General features: G+C 36.2%; 1 protein-coding gene across 12 annotated transcripts in view; it reads right to left on the bottom strand.

Annotated features, from left to right (window-relative positions):
- The window catches only part of URI1 (URI1 prefoldin like chaperone), an 84,994-nt gene that overhangs the window by 39,065 nt on the left and 27,917 nt on the right, over window positions 1-18,012 (bottom strand). For 4 of the 12 annotated variants that reach the window (XM_005596120.4, XM_023649461.2, XM_070222826.1 and 1 more), the window contains exon 2: window positions 2,891-2,925. The exons of 4 other annotated variants lie outside the window; for them this stretch is intronic. In XM_005596120.4, the coding sequence (XP_005596177.2) occupies window positions 2,891-2,925 (35 nt within the window). Of the gene's footprint in view, window positions 1-2,124; window positions 2,240-2,890; window positions 2,926-5,916; window positions 6,162-10,607; window positions 10,708-18,012 lie in introns of those variants that run through there. 4 more of the 12 variants (XM_070222827.1, XM_070222828.1, XM_023649462.2 and 1 more) reach the window with 4 other exon arrangements.

Below are 18,012 nucleotides of genomic sequence, written 5' to 3'. Positions count from 1 at the left end.
GACTCCAAATCCTATGCTCTTTAGGGAAGAATTAAAAAGATAAAAAATTACAAATAATCTACGAACAGAATAATCAGCCCCTAGTGGATCAAACAGTGGGAAGCATATCCACATTTTAATGAGAAAATAGTGTGTGGATTATAATACCTTCTTTCCTGAGTTAAGTAAAAAGGATTATAAGAAAAAAAAGTTGTATTTAAATTTTTTTTAAATCTCCACTAAACTGAAAACCACTACTAGCTCTAAAAGTGTTGCACAAATTCTCAACTATTAGGCTCAAACATTTCCTTTTCATCTGTTATTAACTAAATAAATACTATAAATGTCTTCAGTTCACCAAAGTTCTGGGATTTGACTACTTTTCTGGAAGAGATTTTTTGGGGATAGATCCCATTGCCCTAGGCAATTTTTACTCCTACTTTTCTACAAATATTTTTACTTTCTGTCCTACATTTTAAAAAATTTTTTTAAATATTATTTTTGAAGCCTAGAATATTCATTACTTATCCCTTAAATACAATACTTTAAAAGAGCACAAACAAGTATAAACATCACTAGCATCAGAAGGTATTTTTTAAATCATCTATTTTGCCCTTCCTTACTATTCTGGTATGTGTCCACAGAGAAGGGAGCTTAGCTATACAAACTGTATTTTAGACTACGCTGACACCAAGGGTTAAAAAAGAATGAAAGGCAACACGCTTTCCAAAGCAGTGTGTGAGACACCCTTAAAAATGGCTCCAGCCTCTGTCCTTGCTTCCTATCTCTAAGCAAATAGCACAAAATTATTGTGATTTCCCTGTTCAGTGTCTAACTATGAATTCCTCCATGGCAGGGTCTTTCAATTCCGAACAGTAGCGTAATACTGGCACACATAGTAGGAACTCAATCACTGTGTGTGGAATTAAGAGAATAAAAATATCTTGAGAATTAACAATGCTCCCAAACAGCAATTTCCTGGCTTTCAGAGGAATGGAGACATTTTGGTTTCAGTTCTTTAATGTAATTAATTGGTGAGTTCACTGGCCATTTAGATTCTAGCAATATCAGATCCTCATTAAAAACAAACAGAAAGCCCTATCAGAAAAGTTCCTAAGCCCTATCAGAAATGATTCAGAGGAAAAATCAAATTTTAACTGGAAAAAATTATTTTAATTCTTTAATGTATAGATAAGGCACTATATTACTTTAAGATATGTACAGGAAAATATGCTAAGCTTCTGTAGTTTGGAGAGCTTTGGAAAACTGGAAACTGAGCTTGAGAGTCACAGAAACCTGCCCTGAAGCACGTCACCTTTCTGTCTGTGAGAGGTCACCAGGCTTAGGCACCACTGTACCATTTGTAAACTGTTACATATAAAATGATTACGCATTTTGTCTTCATTTACTCAAACATTTATGAAGTGCCCATAATATGCCAAACACAGTAGGAGGTGCTGTGGATAAAAGGATGAAAACATGCTCCTTGGGCTTAAAGAATTCTCAGTCTAACAGGGAAAGAATCTTACAAAACAAACCAGAAGCAAGTTGTTATTCACACACTCATGTAAATTAGAATCTGTTCTGCATGAATTCAACCTTTTCCTAATTTCCTGAATTCCTTACCAAAACCAATAGAGAGAAGTCCACACTAATAAAATTTGTCCTGGGAATTATTTGTAAAATGGATCACTTAGGCCAAACTAGCAGGGGGGAAATGGTGGATCCTTCGGCCAAGGACTTGCATTTCAAGTTTTAACCTGGACTGAACGTACAATGCAAAGCGAATGGCCCGTTACAGAAAAGCTGACAGACTCACACCACCAGCAGATGCAAGTACAACGCTGCGGTTACTGAAAATTAATGAAGTCCCTCAATTTGTATTTATAAAGTGGATATTATTAGTTTTAGATTATTTTCTGCAAGCCAATAGTCAGAATTTAATAAGATGATGTGTACAGATTGCACCGATTTTCACTCTTATCCACTGCTTGCAGCCTATGTGCATTTAAACCAAAAAACATTTGATATACACTAACTATAAATTATTTCCTTGGAGATCTCTCAGGCATGAAGAAAAAGCCTCTTAAAATAAATTTAAAATATTATATGCTTGATGGTGTATAACCAAAGGTTTAATCTCACCACTAAAGGGGCAGTCACCACAATTTTGCAACAACCCTGCAGACAACAATCAAGACAGCTCCTGTTGTTCTCTCAGTACAATCGTTGTAAACGCAGCATGGATATATTGTAATCTGGTATCTGAAAGATCAAGAGCTAGACTTCATGACAACTCATAATATAAGATTTTATTTACCATTAAATTGAGTGTTTTCCTCAGAAGACGTTGGAAAGCGTGTTATGTACCAAGCATTGTCCTATTAACTATAGATTAGCACAGTAAAATAGACATGCTTGCTTTCTCTCTGCACCCTGAAAAAGTGCAGGCTCTGAGACGTAGGCACTCAGGTAGATTTTTCAAACTTAGGAAAATGTATCTGTGCATATTTCCATCATTATTTTACAACACTTGATTCCAATTATTATTCTGCTACAAATATAAGAAATATTCCCAAAATAGTTCTCTATGATTAGTCAGGTTCAAAAATGTCTCAGGCTCCACTTCATAATGATATTAATATTATTTTAATAAAAAAGAAAGGAAAGGAAAAAAGAAGACAATTAGAATAAACACAAATGGTGACAAAACTTCAAGAAATCAGGGAACATGTATATAACTCAGTAAGCAGTGAAAGACAATATAAGTTAGTATCAAAAGCATTCAAAATGGAGATTACTAGAAGAATTCAATTACGAATACAAAAAAAAATAGCATACACTTTATTTAAATACAAACAGGTGACCCCATCAGTGTTTCAGAAATGGAATAAAACCATCTTTCACTCACCAATGCTGGATTTTCTCTCGGCAGTTAGTGACCACCTGTCATGAAAACAGATAACTACTCATGAAAAACAGGACTATACATAAAGCTACAAAGTCAGTGTATCAGAAAACTAGAACAGAGGCTTTACAGATTTAACAGCATCTCAATATACATTTTTATTTGTCAAATGCACAGAGATGTGAATGCTAGTTTTTAAGCAGCACACTTTATCACAACCCTCTAACGCAGGCTGATAACCGCAGAACAAATTACAGCTTTCCGATTCATACTTCGGTACAAAACCCGCTTCATAACTATTAGGTGACATATGATATAAGATAACTAGTATTTCGTACAATCTACAGACCTGTTTTCAACGTTACATATTTCGTAGAATACGCAAATGTTATAAATAACAAAAAAAAAACAATGTAACATCCACGTTGCATCAGCAAAAAAAAAAAAAAAATGACTAGTGAAAATATTTTATTTTGTCAGTGTATCTCCAAATGTTTTCATCTGTAATTTTTATTCTGATGCATTAAAAATGAGTTCAGTGATATTTTTCTACTACATTTTCAAGAAGAAATACTTGGGATAAAGAGATGCTCTGAACAGCCCATTTGTACCCCCAGTGAATCAGGATAAATTTTAAGCACTTCAAAGCCAGTTTAAACTATGTTTATAATATTAAAACAATGAAATTAAGCACAAAAATTATTTGTTTTCCTTAGAGCTATTTCAGTAGATTCACAAAATACTCAGAAAACAAATAAGAACACTAATCAATAAGGGGGAAAAAAACACTCAAAAGGCAATTTAAAAAATAACAGTTTTCAAAGATTACTAGTCAATGTTTTTAAATTGCCCATCAATAAAAACTTTAAACAATAATCTAAAATTCTGTAGCAGCATTTAGAGACAGAGAAACTAAGGGATAAAACCCAAAATGCTTAACATAAGGCCAAGTGAAAAAAACAGCAGTATTACCCGGTTTGAAACACACGGCTCTAGTTCACTGTTCTAATACCACTACTGTCTCTTGTATATGCTCAATGTTTCACCCAAAAATCACCAGACCTTTTGGCAGGGGGGTGGAGTGGGGCTGTCACTAAATTTTTCTATTATAACATTTAATTCCTGAAATACATGTCCTCCTTTGGGGCATTTTAAATACTAAGGCAGCAATCCTGTACCAAAATACATGCTGTAATCAGATACCCAACCATACTACACATTAACTCAGCATAGAAAGTCCATTTTAGAATGAAGATCTCTCAGTAAGCATCCATCACGTGCAACACTTAATAACAGTGGTAATATATAACAGGGCACCGACTTTACATGGGGAAGAGCCGGGCTACAACCACATCAATCCATTTCACTGTTTCTGATTTGGCAGTAATTATAAAACAGACAAACAGAACTAAATGTAAATTGAAAAAGAAAAAATCTTCATGAAATCCTTTTTATAAAGTTCTATTTAACAACCCCATTAAAAGATGAGACCCAAAAACAGTCAGGATGCTTTCCAATCCCAATGCATGTGTTTCCAAGCATGAAGTGAGCCAAAAGCACAAAAAGCAAAGCCCAGCAAACCATAAGAGCAGGATGTTCATTAACCTCCACAGGATAATCCTTTCATAGCTGCATATTAACTAGTTACATATTCATAATCATTTACATTATTTAAAGGACCTCCGATGAAATTTTCTATGCAATATCCATTAGTGACAGTGTTAAAGGTTACAGAAGATAGTCTACTTAATGTTTCCAGGAAGCCTTTTTAATTAGTAAATATGTAAATTTGGCACATATGCTTTCTATGTTTAAAAAACAAGGCCCTGGTAGAGTGGCATGTCTTCCTGCCATCATCCCCTATGATCTACTCTCCACTTTGTTCTAGCTCTCTTTCCCCCAGGCCCCCCCAACTTTTCTTCCCTAAAATAGTCTCCCCAAGAACCAATATTCAAGGATAAAACAACAAAAGTCCATTTCACAATTTACAAGAGAAATTTTCACTGCCAAAATACTTTCTTATATTCAAGTCTTTATTAGTTACATACAGGGTTTAGAACAACAGAGACTTCAGTTAGGCACTTTCCAAACGGAGGCTAGATATTTTGAGAACCAAAGAAATAAAGGAAAAGGTGAAAAGAGGCAGGTACGAAAATGCACAGAATAGCCTCCTGATGGTATGTCTACTGTTATCTCTGTTTATATCATTTATAGCCCATCTACTTCCAAAAAACATTTGAACCCAGGCCGTTCTATTCCTATTTTGAGATATCCTTCTAGTTCTCTTTTACAGCAAGTTATTCAAAAAGAAGAAATTAGTCAATTTCTGCAATTTAGCTGTCAAGGAAAGTTTTACAAGGGAGAAAATCTTAGGATTCAAAGTTGAACACACCTGAGTTAAAAAAAAAAAAACCTATCTTATTTTTCTGTTAAATTAAATAACTCCAAATAATCTTATTTCTTCTGAAAATGGACTCAGATTAATTCCTTTGGTATTAAAATAAATAAAGTGACTATAAGATGGTGAGCCTGGTTCTAAGCAACTCTTGAAAAACAAAGCAAAACAACAAAAAACATTTCATCATTTTGTCGTCCTTCACAAAAGCTTTTTTTAAAGTAAGATGGCTATCTTTATCAAAAGAATTGGTTAATAGGCTTCAACTATTAAAATAATTGACCTAGTAGATTCCTTAATGTGATGTAATTACACCTATAGCCAGGAATCCCTAAACCAAACATACACTGCTGTAGCAGCCCAGCACTAAGTCCACAGCAAAGAAAAATGCTAGGTGCTGACTCGCCACTGCTGAAGAACAGTGTCACTGAGTCTTTACAACAGCCAGTAGTTACAAAATCATACGGCACACTTTCTTTATAACTCAAAACTGCCCTCACCCTAAGAGAAAAGTAACAGTGGTATATGTCAAGTCTTCATATGATGAAAATCAAGCTGTAAACAGTGCAATAAGATAGGTTTTTAACCTCTTCTGTAAAAGAGGAAACCTGCGTTCAGAGATAAAGTAACTTACCCTATATTGTAAAACTGCACAAGAACTGGTAAGAGTTAAAACCAGTTTTAAAAGCAGGTTTAGGGGCCGGGCTGGTGGCATAGCAGTAAAGTTCGCACATTCCGATTCTTGGCAGCCCGGGATTCGCCAGTTCGGATCCCGGGTGTGGACATGGCGCCGCTTGTCAAGCCATGCTGTGGTAGCCGTCCCACAAATAAAGTAGAGGAAGATGTTAGCTCAGAGCCAGTATTCCTCAGCAAAAAGAGGAGGACTGGCAGTAGTTAGCTCAGGGCTAAACTTCCTCAAAAAAAAAAATAAAATAAAAAAACATAAATAAAAGCAGGTTTACCTAACCACGTCTATCTAATCTCAAGGCCCATACTCATTGTACTGGACTGGTTCCAAACCATCATGCACCAAAAAACAGCTGTTTGCATCTGCAGTCTGCCTTCCTGCAACACTGACTGCTGCTGCTACTTCTCCACTTCCTCCAAAAACTCAGGTTCTCATACAATGAGACCTTGCCAATAACGTCAATAAAAGCAAATAAGCTTAAATTCACCAATTCACTAAGATAACTCCTTATTTGTTCCGATTCCTCATACAGCTCCTGGCCCTTTCAGCTCAAGTGACTAAGTATAAACAATAAATTTCCCAAGCCTCATTTACGTGTGTGTGTGTGTGTGTGTCTGTGTGTTTCAGGGGGAAAGGGTAGTACGCTAGTCCTATAATTACTATCATATCTCATCATATTTGTAAGCCACTCATAACTAACTGAGTTAGATGCCTGGGATGACAATAACAGACAGCCCACCCAACAACCAACTTCTTTACATCAGTGTCCAGCTAACATATACGCACGTTACAAAGGGTTAAAATAATATCTGATAAATTTTAAAGTCAATAAAGTATATGGAATACAGGAATAATAATTCCTTGATGTTTTTCCTCAGAAGTCACTTTTTAAAAATTATTTCATAAAGGAAGGAATGAATGGTTTAACAGTATTAATATCTCCAGGACTGGTTTCCATTTGTGCTATTTATTTTGGTAAAAGACCACAAGGGGGCATCAACCTATGAGTTTTCCATGTTAAATACAATGCCACATGAAAACCAGACTGGAACAAGTAAGCGTAAAAAGGTCAGTTTGCGTAAGTCTCAAATGACACTTCTCTCAAAAATGCTTCATTTGACTTCTAAAACTTTTCCCACTGTATTGCAATTCAAGTTCTCCCTGTACAGATGAACGTATACAACAACCACCTAAGGATTGCTGTCCTAATCAGAGCTGTCTAGATGTATATGGTTTGCTTCTCTTGCTGGACTGTGTCTTCCACAGACTGGACAGTTGTGAGTTTAACGCTGCAGTCAAAAAGGAAAAGGTATGAGTGTAGCTAAAGCCAACGGACACCGGACAGGCACTGTTATCTGACAGTTACTTACAGGCCGAAAACAATTTCTTAAAGGACATAGTGTTAAATCATTTAAGAGATGTACAAATGTCACTACCAAAGTACAAGAAGCGTACTTCAGCAAAATTAGTAAAACATTACAGGTCTTGCAAATAAACGTCTTTGCAAAGAAGGGAAGAATTGACTACAGCTTCCTAACAGAAAAAATTACAATAAACAGTAATAAAATGAGTGTTTCTGCATAAAAACTTTAAACAAATTTATTTTCTACATCTCATTCCCTTGTTGGTTTTACCTACAATTTTTTGTAGGTCTTTTTTTCTTTCGGTTATCTATTATTCATAATACCAAGTATTCCAATAAATATACAGTTCTGTGATGTTGCAAATATTTCAGACTTGTTAACATGTACACCCAGTGATGTTTCTAGGAATGAAGACCCTAACATGTCTGGAGGGCTCTGTTTCCAAATCATCTGAATTAGGTATCCAGGGAACTCTTCAGTGTACGAGCTGAGAGCTCAATGAGGTACGGGCCAGTGCAGTCAACTGCCAGATATACGTGTGCAAGAGGTCCTTCTAAAGAAGTAGAGCCCTACAAATCACTTGGCCAAAAACCTCAGCAGCAGATGTCCTCAACTCAGAACTTCTCACAATTCAGTAAGGTAATACCTTACACACAGCATACATTACAGAATACCCCCAGTAGAACGTCACCCTGTATCAAACACAAAAATATCTGCAACAAAATACATGAATATTCAAAGTAAGTGGAATCAATGCCTCCTCAGTCAAATCAGTTCCAATCAGTTTTGTCAACAAATGAATATGCCACAAATTTAGTAATAACTTTGTTTTCAGTGCTTTTTAGACCTCTGAACTGCAGATAGGGAACTGTGACCTGTATTTGTGAATATGGAATACTGCCTGAATTGCAGTTTGCATGCCCACTGTTTTACTAATCATTTCCCCTCCATTCCCATACCTTCCTCCTGGAAACCTTGCCCTCCTCTCATCTAGCACAGGCAGAAGATCCCATTTCTCCCTCTGTAGCCACAGGGAATGGAGAGGGTAGACACTGATGCCAACTGGGCCAATAAAATTTACTTGGACATAAAGAGAAACTGAAATAACTACAAATTCTAGGCCATAATGGGACGTGTGTAAGATAACAAACCATTGAAAGAAGCTGGTCTTTGAACTAACAATACAAACGTACAAGAAAACAAAATATGCACACATAAACAAAAATATCCTGCCCTTGAGATCCTCCTAACTTCCTAGTAAGTTCTTTTAAAACTTTGTTTCAAGTATTTCTATGGTTTACAACTGACTAAGAAAACTTTAGAGTAGTAAACTTGCCTCCAGAACCATAATATGCCTGTCACGATCTCAAAGGAAACAAATACTTCATTAAAGAGTAAATACAAATAGTAAGGGCCGGCCCGGTGGCGCAGCGGTTAAGTGCGCACATGCTGCTTCAGCAGCCCGGGGTTCGCTGGTTCTGATCCCAGGTGCAGACACGGCACCGTTTGGCAAGCCATGCTGTGGCAGGCGTCCCACATATAAAGTAAAAGACGATGGGTATGGATGTTAGCTCAGGGCCAGTCTTCCTCAGCAAAAAGAGGAGGATTGGCAGCAGATGTTAGCTCAGGGCTAATCTTCCTCAAAAAAAAAAAAAAAATAGTAGAATAGTGGGGAAAAGAATATCCTCACTAGTGACAAAGTCAAAATAAAGCAATCTTTGAAATGCCATTTTTCACCAATTAAAGAAGTAAATTTTTATTTTAAAGAAACACCACCCACTATCAGTGAGGCCATAGTAAAATTAATACTAAATCACTGCAAGTAGCCATGTAACTTCAAAACTCAGATCAGACCTCTCCCTCCAAGTAGGGACAAAAAGCTTATAACAAACCAGTAATCCCTCTGAGCACTGGGGGAAAGCCAGATGAATACAAAATCACCTCTTTAAAGGCATCAAAGAGCTGCTGAAGCAGTGAAGACTAGAGAGACTAAGATTCAGAAAGGGGATACCTGTGGAGTTGATAACCTGAAGCTGCGGTTTTCTTGGGCAGTTCCAAGCACAAGGAAGAGGCTGAGAGTTACGTCTGTCCCTGAGCAGACAGCCGTGGCCAGGAGACAGAACAGTCTGAGAAGGCTGCAGTAACAAAACCAGAGACATCACAGGTCTTAAGCAGATAGCTGGTTTCCCTCTCATGATATCTGTCAAACTCTGAAGCTGAAAAGGCCAAAAAGCTACACTGAAACTCTGAAAAACCGAGCCCAGGATAGTGATGAAACAAAAATTCGAGTTCAGAAGCCTCCAAAGAAGGAAGTATTGGTGAAAAGCGAGGCTTTCAGATGAAAACTCTGTAGGAATCACAGGTGGCTGGCCCCTCACTAAAGCAAACCTGCCTGCACTCCATGCGGCACTTGCCTGACTTAGACCAGCTCCCGCCCTAGCCACCCACCTTCTAGGGGAAGCTCCCATCTTCAGGAGTACCTACAATTTTTCAAGACACAATTCCAGCGTTTAACTAAAACTTAACTAGGATACCAAGAAACAGGACCATATGACCAAATATCAAGAAAAAACAAAACAGAACCAAACAAACATGCAATCTACATATTGGAGTTAACAAACTAAGACATTAAAATAACAATGATTATGATGTTAAAGAAAATATATGAAAAGATGGCAAATTTCACTAGAGATTGAAATATACGCCAAAAAGAATCAAACGGATAGTCTATAACTGAAATATATAAAATGAACTCAACAAATGGCATTAACAGGATATTAAACACAGCAGAAATCAAGATTTTTGAACTTCATGACAGGTCAATAGAAAAAGTCCAAATTAAAGCCCAGAGATTTAAAAACAAAAAATGGAAAATACAGAAAAGACCAATAAAAAACAAGTTAAACACTGTATAACTGAACATTCAGAAAGAGAAAAGAGAGAATGCGGCAGAAGTAATATTTTGCAGATCGTGACACGATTTTCTAAAAATGAGAGGAAGGTAATAAACAGATTCAAGAAGCTCTTAGAACCTCAAGCAAGATAAACCAAAGAAAACAGCATCAAGGCACAACACAGTTACACTAATGAGCACCAAAGAAGAGAGAAGTCTATGCACAGCAGAGGGAAGGAGCAAGAGGAGACCCACTGTCTTCACGGAGCAACAGGAGGAGCGGCAGCTAGAGCCAACGTCAACAAAAGACGACGGAAGCGGAAGACAGGACAAAACGGGAAAGCACCGAGGGAAAGAACTCAAAGTCTGAAATTACGTACACAGCAATCAGATCCTCCAACAGGAAGGAAAAGCAAAGGCATTTTCACACACAAACAGAATTCTGCACCAGCACATTCTTCACTCTAAGAAATACTACACGTAATGATGCAATGTGGTGGAGGTGTTAGCTAAGCCAAAAGCTGTAATCATTTTGCAATACGTAAGTGTATTGCAGCAACACGTTGTACATCCTAAACTTACACAATTTGATATGTCAATTATATCTCAATAAAGCTGGGGGAAAAATACTACATGGATATTATTCAGACTAATATAAATGCAAAAAGAACTAAAGAGCAACTGTACAGGTAATAAAAAAAGGTAAAGCTAAATCAATATTGACCACACTGAACAATTAAAGTACCGTGGTGTTTAAAACACTTAGAATTAAAATTCATGGAAGCAATAATGCAAGAGGAGGGATGGATAAATGTATGTTGTGATCTCTAGGAAAAACTTCCCTAGTAAACAAGCAGAATAGCAAATAAGTATAGTATAAACTTATAGTACAGTATATTTAATGCTAACATATATATAGTAGTAAAGTACTAAGTAAAAAAAAAACCATCATGAACAACAGAAGGGAGAAAATACACTAAGTTGTGTTTGATGAAATCAAAGGAAAGCAAAAAAAAAAAAAAAAAGGGTAGAGAAAAAAAGAACACAAAAGTAGGTCAAACAGACCCACACCATATCACTGCAGACCTATTAGGATGGCTAAGAGAACAGAACAAGTGTTGACAAGGATGGGGAAAAATTGGAACTCTTATGCATTGTTGGTGGAAACGTAAAATGGTACAGCCACTGTGGAAAATCATATGGCTGCTCCTCAAAAGTTAAACACAGAATTACCATATGATCCAGCAATTCCACTTCGGGGTATATACCCAAAAGAACTGAAAACAGACTCAAACAGATATTTGCACACTCAGGTTCATAGCAGCATTATCCACAACAGCGAAAAGATAAAAACAACCCATGCCCATCAGTGTATGAATGAATAACAAAATGTGGCATACACATACAATGGAATATTACTGAGCCTTTGAAAGGAAGGAAATTCTGATATGTACTATAATATAGATAAACCTTGAAGACTTTACGTTAAGTGAAATAAGCCAGTCACAAAAGAACAAACATTGTATGAGTCTATTTGTATGAGATACCTAGAGGAGTCAAATTCATAAAGACGAAAAGTAAAATGGTAGTTGCCGGGGGATGGGAGAAGGGGTAATGGAGGGTTATTGTTTAATGTGCAGAGTTCCAGTTTTGCAAAATAAAAAAAAGTTCTGAGATGGATGGTAGTGATGGTTGCACAACACTGTGAATGTACTTAATGCCAATGTAATGTACACTTAAAAATGATTAAAATGGTAAATTTTATGTTATGCATATTACTATAATTCTTAAAAAACAGAAAGTAGAAAGGCAACAGAATCAAACTAAATATCATAATTCCACTATACAGAATTTGACTAAATATCCTACATAAAAGGAAAAAACGTCTAAACTGCATTTTTAAAACCCTAACAATATGCTGTTCATAAGAGACACACTTGGAAGACAGACAGATTGAAGTTAAAAGAGAGAAAAAGATCTATCATGAAAAGAAACAAAAACAAAATAAGCTGATGTAACCACATGAACATCCAAGCAGGGAGACCTGAAGACAAGAAACATCAGCAGAGATGAAACACTGCAGACAGGTGAGAATCTCAATTGACCAGGAGGTTAGTACAGTCCTTACTGTGTGCACACTGAATAACATAACTTCAAAACGTACACAGCAAAGGCTGAGAAAGTACGGAAAAAGAGAAATCCACAACTACTGTGGAGACTCTAATACACATCTCTTCATAACTGATAAAATCAGCAAACAAAAAATCAGTAAGGATTTAAAATACTTGAACACCAAGTTAACCAGCTTGAGCTAATGAATATATACGGAACTTAAAAAGTGCGGAACTCACATTATTCCTAAGTTCAGTATGGAACTTTCACCAAAACAGATCATCTACTGGGTCATAAGGCAAGTCTTAAATTTCAGTTTTGCAAAATGTGTTCTCTGACAGAACAGAATTAAACATGATATCAACAGAAAAGTAGAAAATACTCAATGTTTGGAAATTAAGAAACATATGTGAAGTAGAAAGCAAACTTACAAAACAGAAAAATCAGTAACATCAAAAATTGGTTCTTTGGGGCCGGCCTGGTGGTGCAGCAGTTAAGTTCGCATGCTCCACTTTGGAGGCCCAGGGTTTGCCAGTTCGAATCCCAGGTGCAGACCTACCCACTACTTGTCAAGCCATGCTATGGCAGGCATCCTACATAAAATAGAGGAAGATGGGCACAGATGTTAGCTCAGGGCTGGTCTTCCTCAGCAAAAAGAGGAGGATTGGTGGCAGATGTTAGCTCAGGGTTAATGCTCCCCCCACCCAAAAAAAATTGGTTCTTTAAAAAGATTGATAAGGTTGATAAACCCCTAGGAAAACAAACTAAGGGCAAAAAAACACACACATACAAATTGCAAATACAGCAATTAAAAAGAGGACATCACTACCAAATCTACAGATATTAAAAAGAGAATTTTATGAATAATTCAAGGCCAATAAATTTGAAAACTTAGATCAAAAGGAAAATTCCTCGAAAATCACATTTCCAAAACTGACACAATTAGAAATGAAAATCCAAATAGTCCTTTAACTAACAAAGAAACTGAGTCCCTATTTTAAAATATCCATACAAGGAAAATACTTGGCCCAGACAGCTGCATGGATGAATTATTCCAAACCCTTGTTAGAAACAATACCAACGTTATACAAACTTTTATAAAATACACGAAAATGAGTGTTTTTTTTATGAGGCCAGCATAAAACCAAAACCTAACATGGACATTACAAGGAAAGAAACTTACAGACCAATATCCCTCATGAAACACAGAAATAAAATACCTTAAAATAACAGGAAATTTAATCCAGCAATATGCAAAAAGGTCAACATATAAGCAAGGAGTCTTTCTCTAGGAATGCAACGGTATTTCAGTGTTTTAAAAAATAAAAGTAATTCACCATATTAACACCTTAATAAACACAGAAAAAGCATTTGATAAAATTCAACATCCATTCATGATAAAACTAGCAAACTAGGAATAGGAAAACGGCTCCTTATTTTCATAGTCTCTACCAAAAGCCTACAGTAAACATCACTTGTAATGGTGAAATATTTAAAACTCTTCCCCAATACACAGAACTAGGAACGGAAGCTATCACTACTTTTATTTAACACTGTACTAAAGGTCCTAGATCATTCAATACGGCAAAAAACAAAATAAAAGCCTTAGGAACTGGAAAGAATAAAACAACTACTAGTCAGACAATATGACTGCATATAGCTACACACATACTATCAAAACATACGGATGAGCAACTAGAATTCAAGTAAATTTAACAGCCAATACACAAAAACCAAGTATATGTCTATATACTAGCAAAAGATGAACAGCAAATAAATTATACAATGCAATAAGAAATAATAAATATCTAGGGATATATCTAAAACACATGCAAGATTTACTTTCTAAAAGAAGCCAATATTAAAATAAGTCACATAAAAACTAAATAAATGGAAAAATACGCCAAGTTCATGGATTGGAAAACTTAATATTGTATATATGTCAATTCTCCCCAAATTGATCTTTAGATTGAAGGCATTCTTTTTTTTTTTTGAGGAAGATTAGCCCTGAGCTAACATCTGCTGCCAATCCTCTTTTTGCTGAGGAAGGCTGGCCCTGAGCTAACATCCGTGCCCATCTTCCTCTACTTTACATGTGGGACGCCTACCACAGCATGGCTTGCCAAGCGATGCCATGTCTGCACCCGGGATCCGAACCTGCGAACCCCGGGCCGCTGAAGGGGAACGTGTGCACTTAACTGCTGCGCCACTGGGCCGTCCCTGAAGGCATTCTTTAGATTCAATAAATCTTTAAAGTCAAAGCGTTCCAAGCAAAACCCAAGCAGATTCAACACTGCAGAGTACTGAAAAGCTGATTCTAAAATATTAATGAAAAAGCAAACGCTCAAGAACAGTAAAGACAATCTTGAAGAAGAACAAAGCTAGAGGAATTTTACTTCTAGATATCAAGACCTAGAAAGGAAGCATGGTACTGGTGCAAGTATGGGTAAATATCCAATGAAATGGAACAGAAGAGAAGCAGAACTACACATACGTGATCACATAAATTTACAACAAAAACATACTCCATATGGAATTAGAGCTATGCCTTAGGAGTAAAGGTTACATGCTAGGAATAAAAGTAAAACTGAAACAGACTAGCCGTAGCAAAATCCACTAACAATTCTCAACTGGGTATATTGATGCACTAGTACTCTGGCTGCTGAAAGAAAGCAAACTTACCCCCTCTTTGAAAGACGGTAAGACTCTTAAGAGTCTCTATAATTTTTCACTACAATGTCTGGCATCCAATCAAAACTTACAAATCAGTCTATGAAAACAGGAGCAACTGATGAGAAACCAAGAGAAAAAATTAACAGAAATAAACCCTCATTTGACTTACATATCGCAGTTATAAGACATATACTTTATGATTAATACATTCATGAAAATTGAGGGAAGGTTGGAGACATCGACAGAGGCCTAGAATCACTTTTGTTAAGTGTCAAAAAATAAACTGTAGAAATAAAAAACACAATAGCTGAGATTAAGCATTTAGTAGATGGGTTTACTAGTAGACTAGATACATAAGAACAGAGGATCAGTGAACAGAAACACAGGTCAACAGAAAGATCCAAATTGGCATACAGAGCAAAAGGAGGACAGAAAATACAGAAGAGTAACAGATATGAGATACAGTGAAAACGTCTAATATATGTGTATTCAGAGTACCAAAAGTAGAGGAGAGAGACAATGACACAGAACCAGTATGTGAAGAGTAGACGAGAATTTTCTGAACCAACAAAAGGCATCGAATTACAGATTCAAGAAATTCTACATATTCGAAGCAGACTAAATACAAGGAAAACCACACCTAGCCACATCATAAACGCATAAAACCAAAGATGAAGATAAAAATCCAAAAGCAGATAGAAGGGAAAACACATACAAATTCTTCAGAGAACAAAACACTAAGACTGATGGAAGACTAAGAGAAACGAAGAAAGTCCAAAGATAATGGAATGACACCTTTAAAGTGTTGAAGAAAAAAATATTGCCAGCTTAGAATTAAATAAAAATGAAAATAGAATGTTTAAAACAATAATTCTAATGTCTTTAGGGTTAAGAAACCTATGTAGAAGTAAAATATATGACAATAGCACAAATGAGAGGCAGTTGGTTAATGAAATTAAATTATCAAGAGTATTTGAATAACCTTATAAATGGCAAAGTTTCAAAAGATTAGTGAATACTTCCTACTAACTTAAGGTAGACTGTCATAAGAGAAGGACACATATCATAATCTCTAAGGTAATAAACTAAAAGGAAAACAAAAGCCAAATAACTATAAAGTTAATAGAGTGTAAAATGGAATTTAAGTATTTTATTAACAGAAGAAAGAGAAACAAAGGAATAAAAACAAAGGTGACAAGTGGAAAACATATGGCAAGATGGGTAGACTTATATCCCAACAAGCGATGGATGAAAAACTTTAAAGACCTAAATAAACACAGATATAACATGTTCACAGATTAGAACTACAAACATAAAAGGACAATGAGGTAACATCAGAATGCTAACAATGAAAAAACTGACAATATCAAATAACACAGTTAACATTTAACTGAAAAATCTGACATATTTTTCAAGTAAGAGCCTAATTAAGATAAACTAACGGTCCCTAAGATAGAAGGCATAGATCACACAGAAGGAATCGACAAGATTTAGTAAATTAGCGGTATGATGGAGATGGATCAGATCAGGCTGTTGAATAGTGTTGCCCAGAATAGAGACGGGGATATACACCATGCAGATTAAGGACAAAGATGATAAATTCAATTTTCATAGACGAGATGGAGCTGCTGTGGGCCATACAAGCCAATCTGCCCAGAATGCGACAGGTCCAGGTGAGAGCAGAGGCCACAGAGGAAGGAGGATACGAGAGAGGACACACAGAGAGAGAAAAGACGACAGCCAAAGATGGAAAGTACAGGGATTACCAACATTTAAGGATTAGGTAAAGAAACCAAAGAGACTGAGTAGGAATAGAAAAAGAGGAAGGAGAACCACAAAAAAGCAAAGTCACAGAAGTTCCTAAGGGACAGAGCTTCAAGAGGTTACCAGGGAGCAATTAAGGTTTCGAATGAAGCACAGACGTCAACTAAGGCCAGAACTGAGAAAAAGCCCACTGAGTTTGGCAAGTGAAATACAATAAAAACATGAGCTAATTACAATGAAAAGATGGAGGCAGAAATAGCTTACAGTAGGCTGAGAAGCAAATGAAAAGCAAAGAATTAGAAAGAGAGCAATTATCACACTGTATTGTGTTCTCTGTTAACACGTTTCCTCTAAGTCTTTAAGTTGCTTGAAGGCAGACAAGACACCACGCATCTAGCACAGTGCCTGGCATATAACTCACTTTTCTCTTTTTATTCTTTGGAAAAAGCACTCGTATGCAATAACTTTAATATTACACAAATCATAAAATCAAGAAATCAAAGGATTAGGAACAATTGCCAAGCCCATAGATTAAATACGATTTTTTTTTTTTTGTTATAGTGTATTAGGGTCTCTTAAAAAAATTTTGTAACAGAAACATATTTACAGTATTCTGCCCCCCAAAAACATGTCATTATCCTAAGGTACAGAAATAAGTGGAGAGTAGCCAGAAGTAACCTAGAAAGACATGAGTCAAACAATACAAGGGTCTCAAATCACATTTTAATAACTCTGGATTTCATTCTAAGTCTAAGGGGAAGCCACCAAAGGATTATGAGGAGAGTGACTAAATGATATATTTCAATTTTGCATTGTTTAAAAGAATACAGCTCTGGAAAATAGGTAGAAGGGGAGCAAGAGTGGAACCACCAAGACCAGCCAGGATTACTGCCTCCAGGTAAGAAACAATAACCTGAAAATGACAGGGGAGATAGTCAACTCAAAAAGCTCAAAACACGGTTTTCTAGGTTTTGGACATCATATTTTTCTAGTCCTTTTATCTCTTTTTATTTAGTATTGTAAATTAAATTTAAAGTAATAGCTCTTTGAGAAGGTAATTATAAATATAGTTTATAAAGCTAAACCAATTTACCCTTTGACTCAGTAATCCCACCTCTACGACTTGGTCTGAAGTCCATTCATAAGTGAGAAAAACATATGCAGAGTGACTCACTGAAGCATTATGTGTACTATCTAGCGGCTGAAAACCACCAAACGCCCATCAGTAAGATACCA

The sequence above is a fragment of the Equus caballus genome, chromosome 10 (assembly GCF_041296265.1).
Source record: "Equus caballus isolate H_3958 breed thoroughbred chromosome 10, TB-T2T, whole genome shotgun sequence".
Lineage (NCBI taxonomy): Eukaryota > Metazoa > Chordata > Mammalia > Perissodactyla > Equidae > Equus > Equus caballus.
The sequence above is the reverse complement of the archived record's forward strand: the minus strand, read 5'-3'. Positions and strand labels throughout refer to the sequence as shown.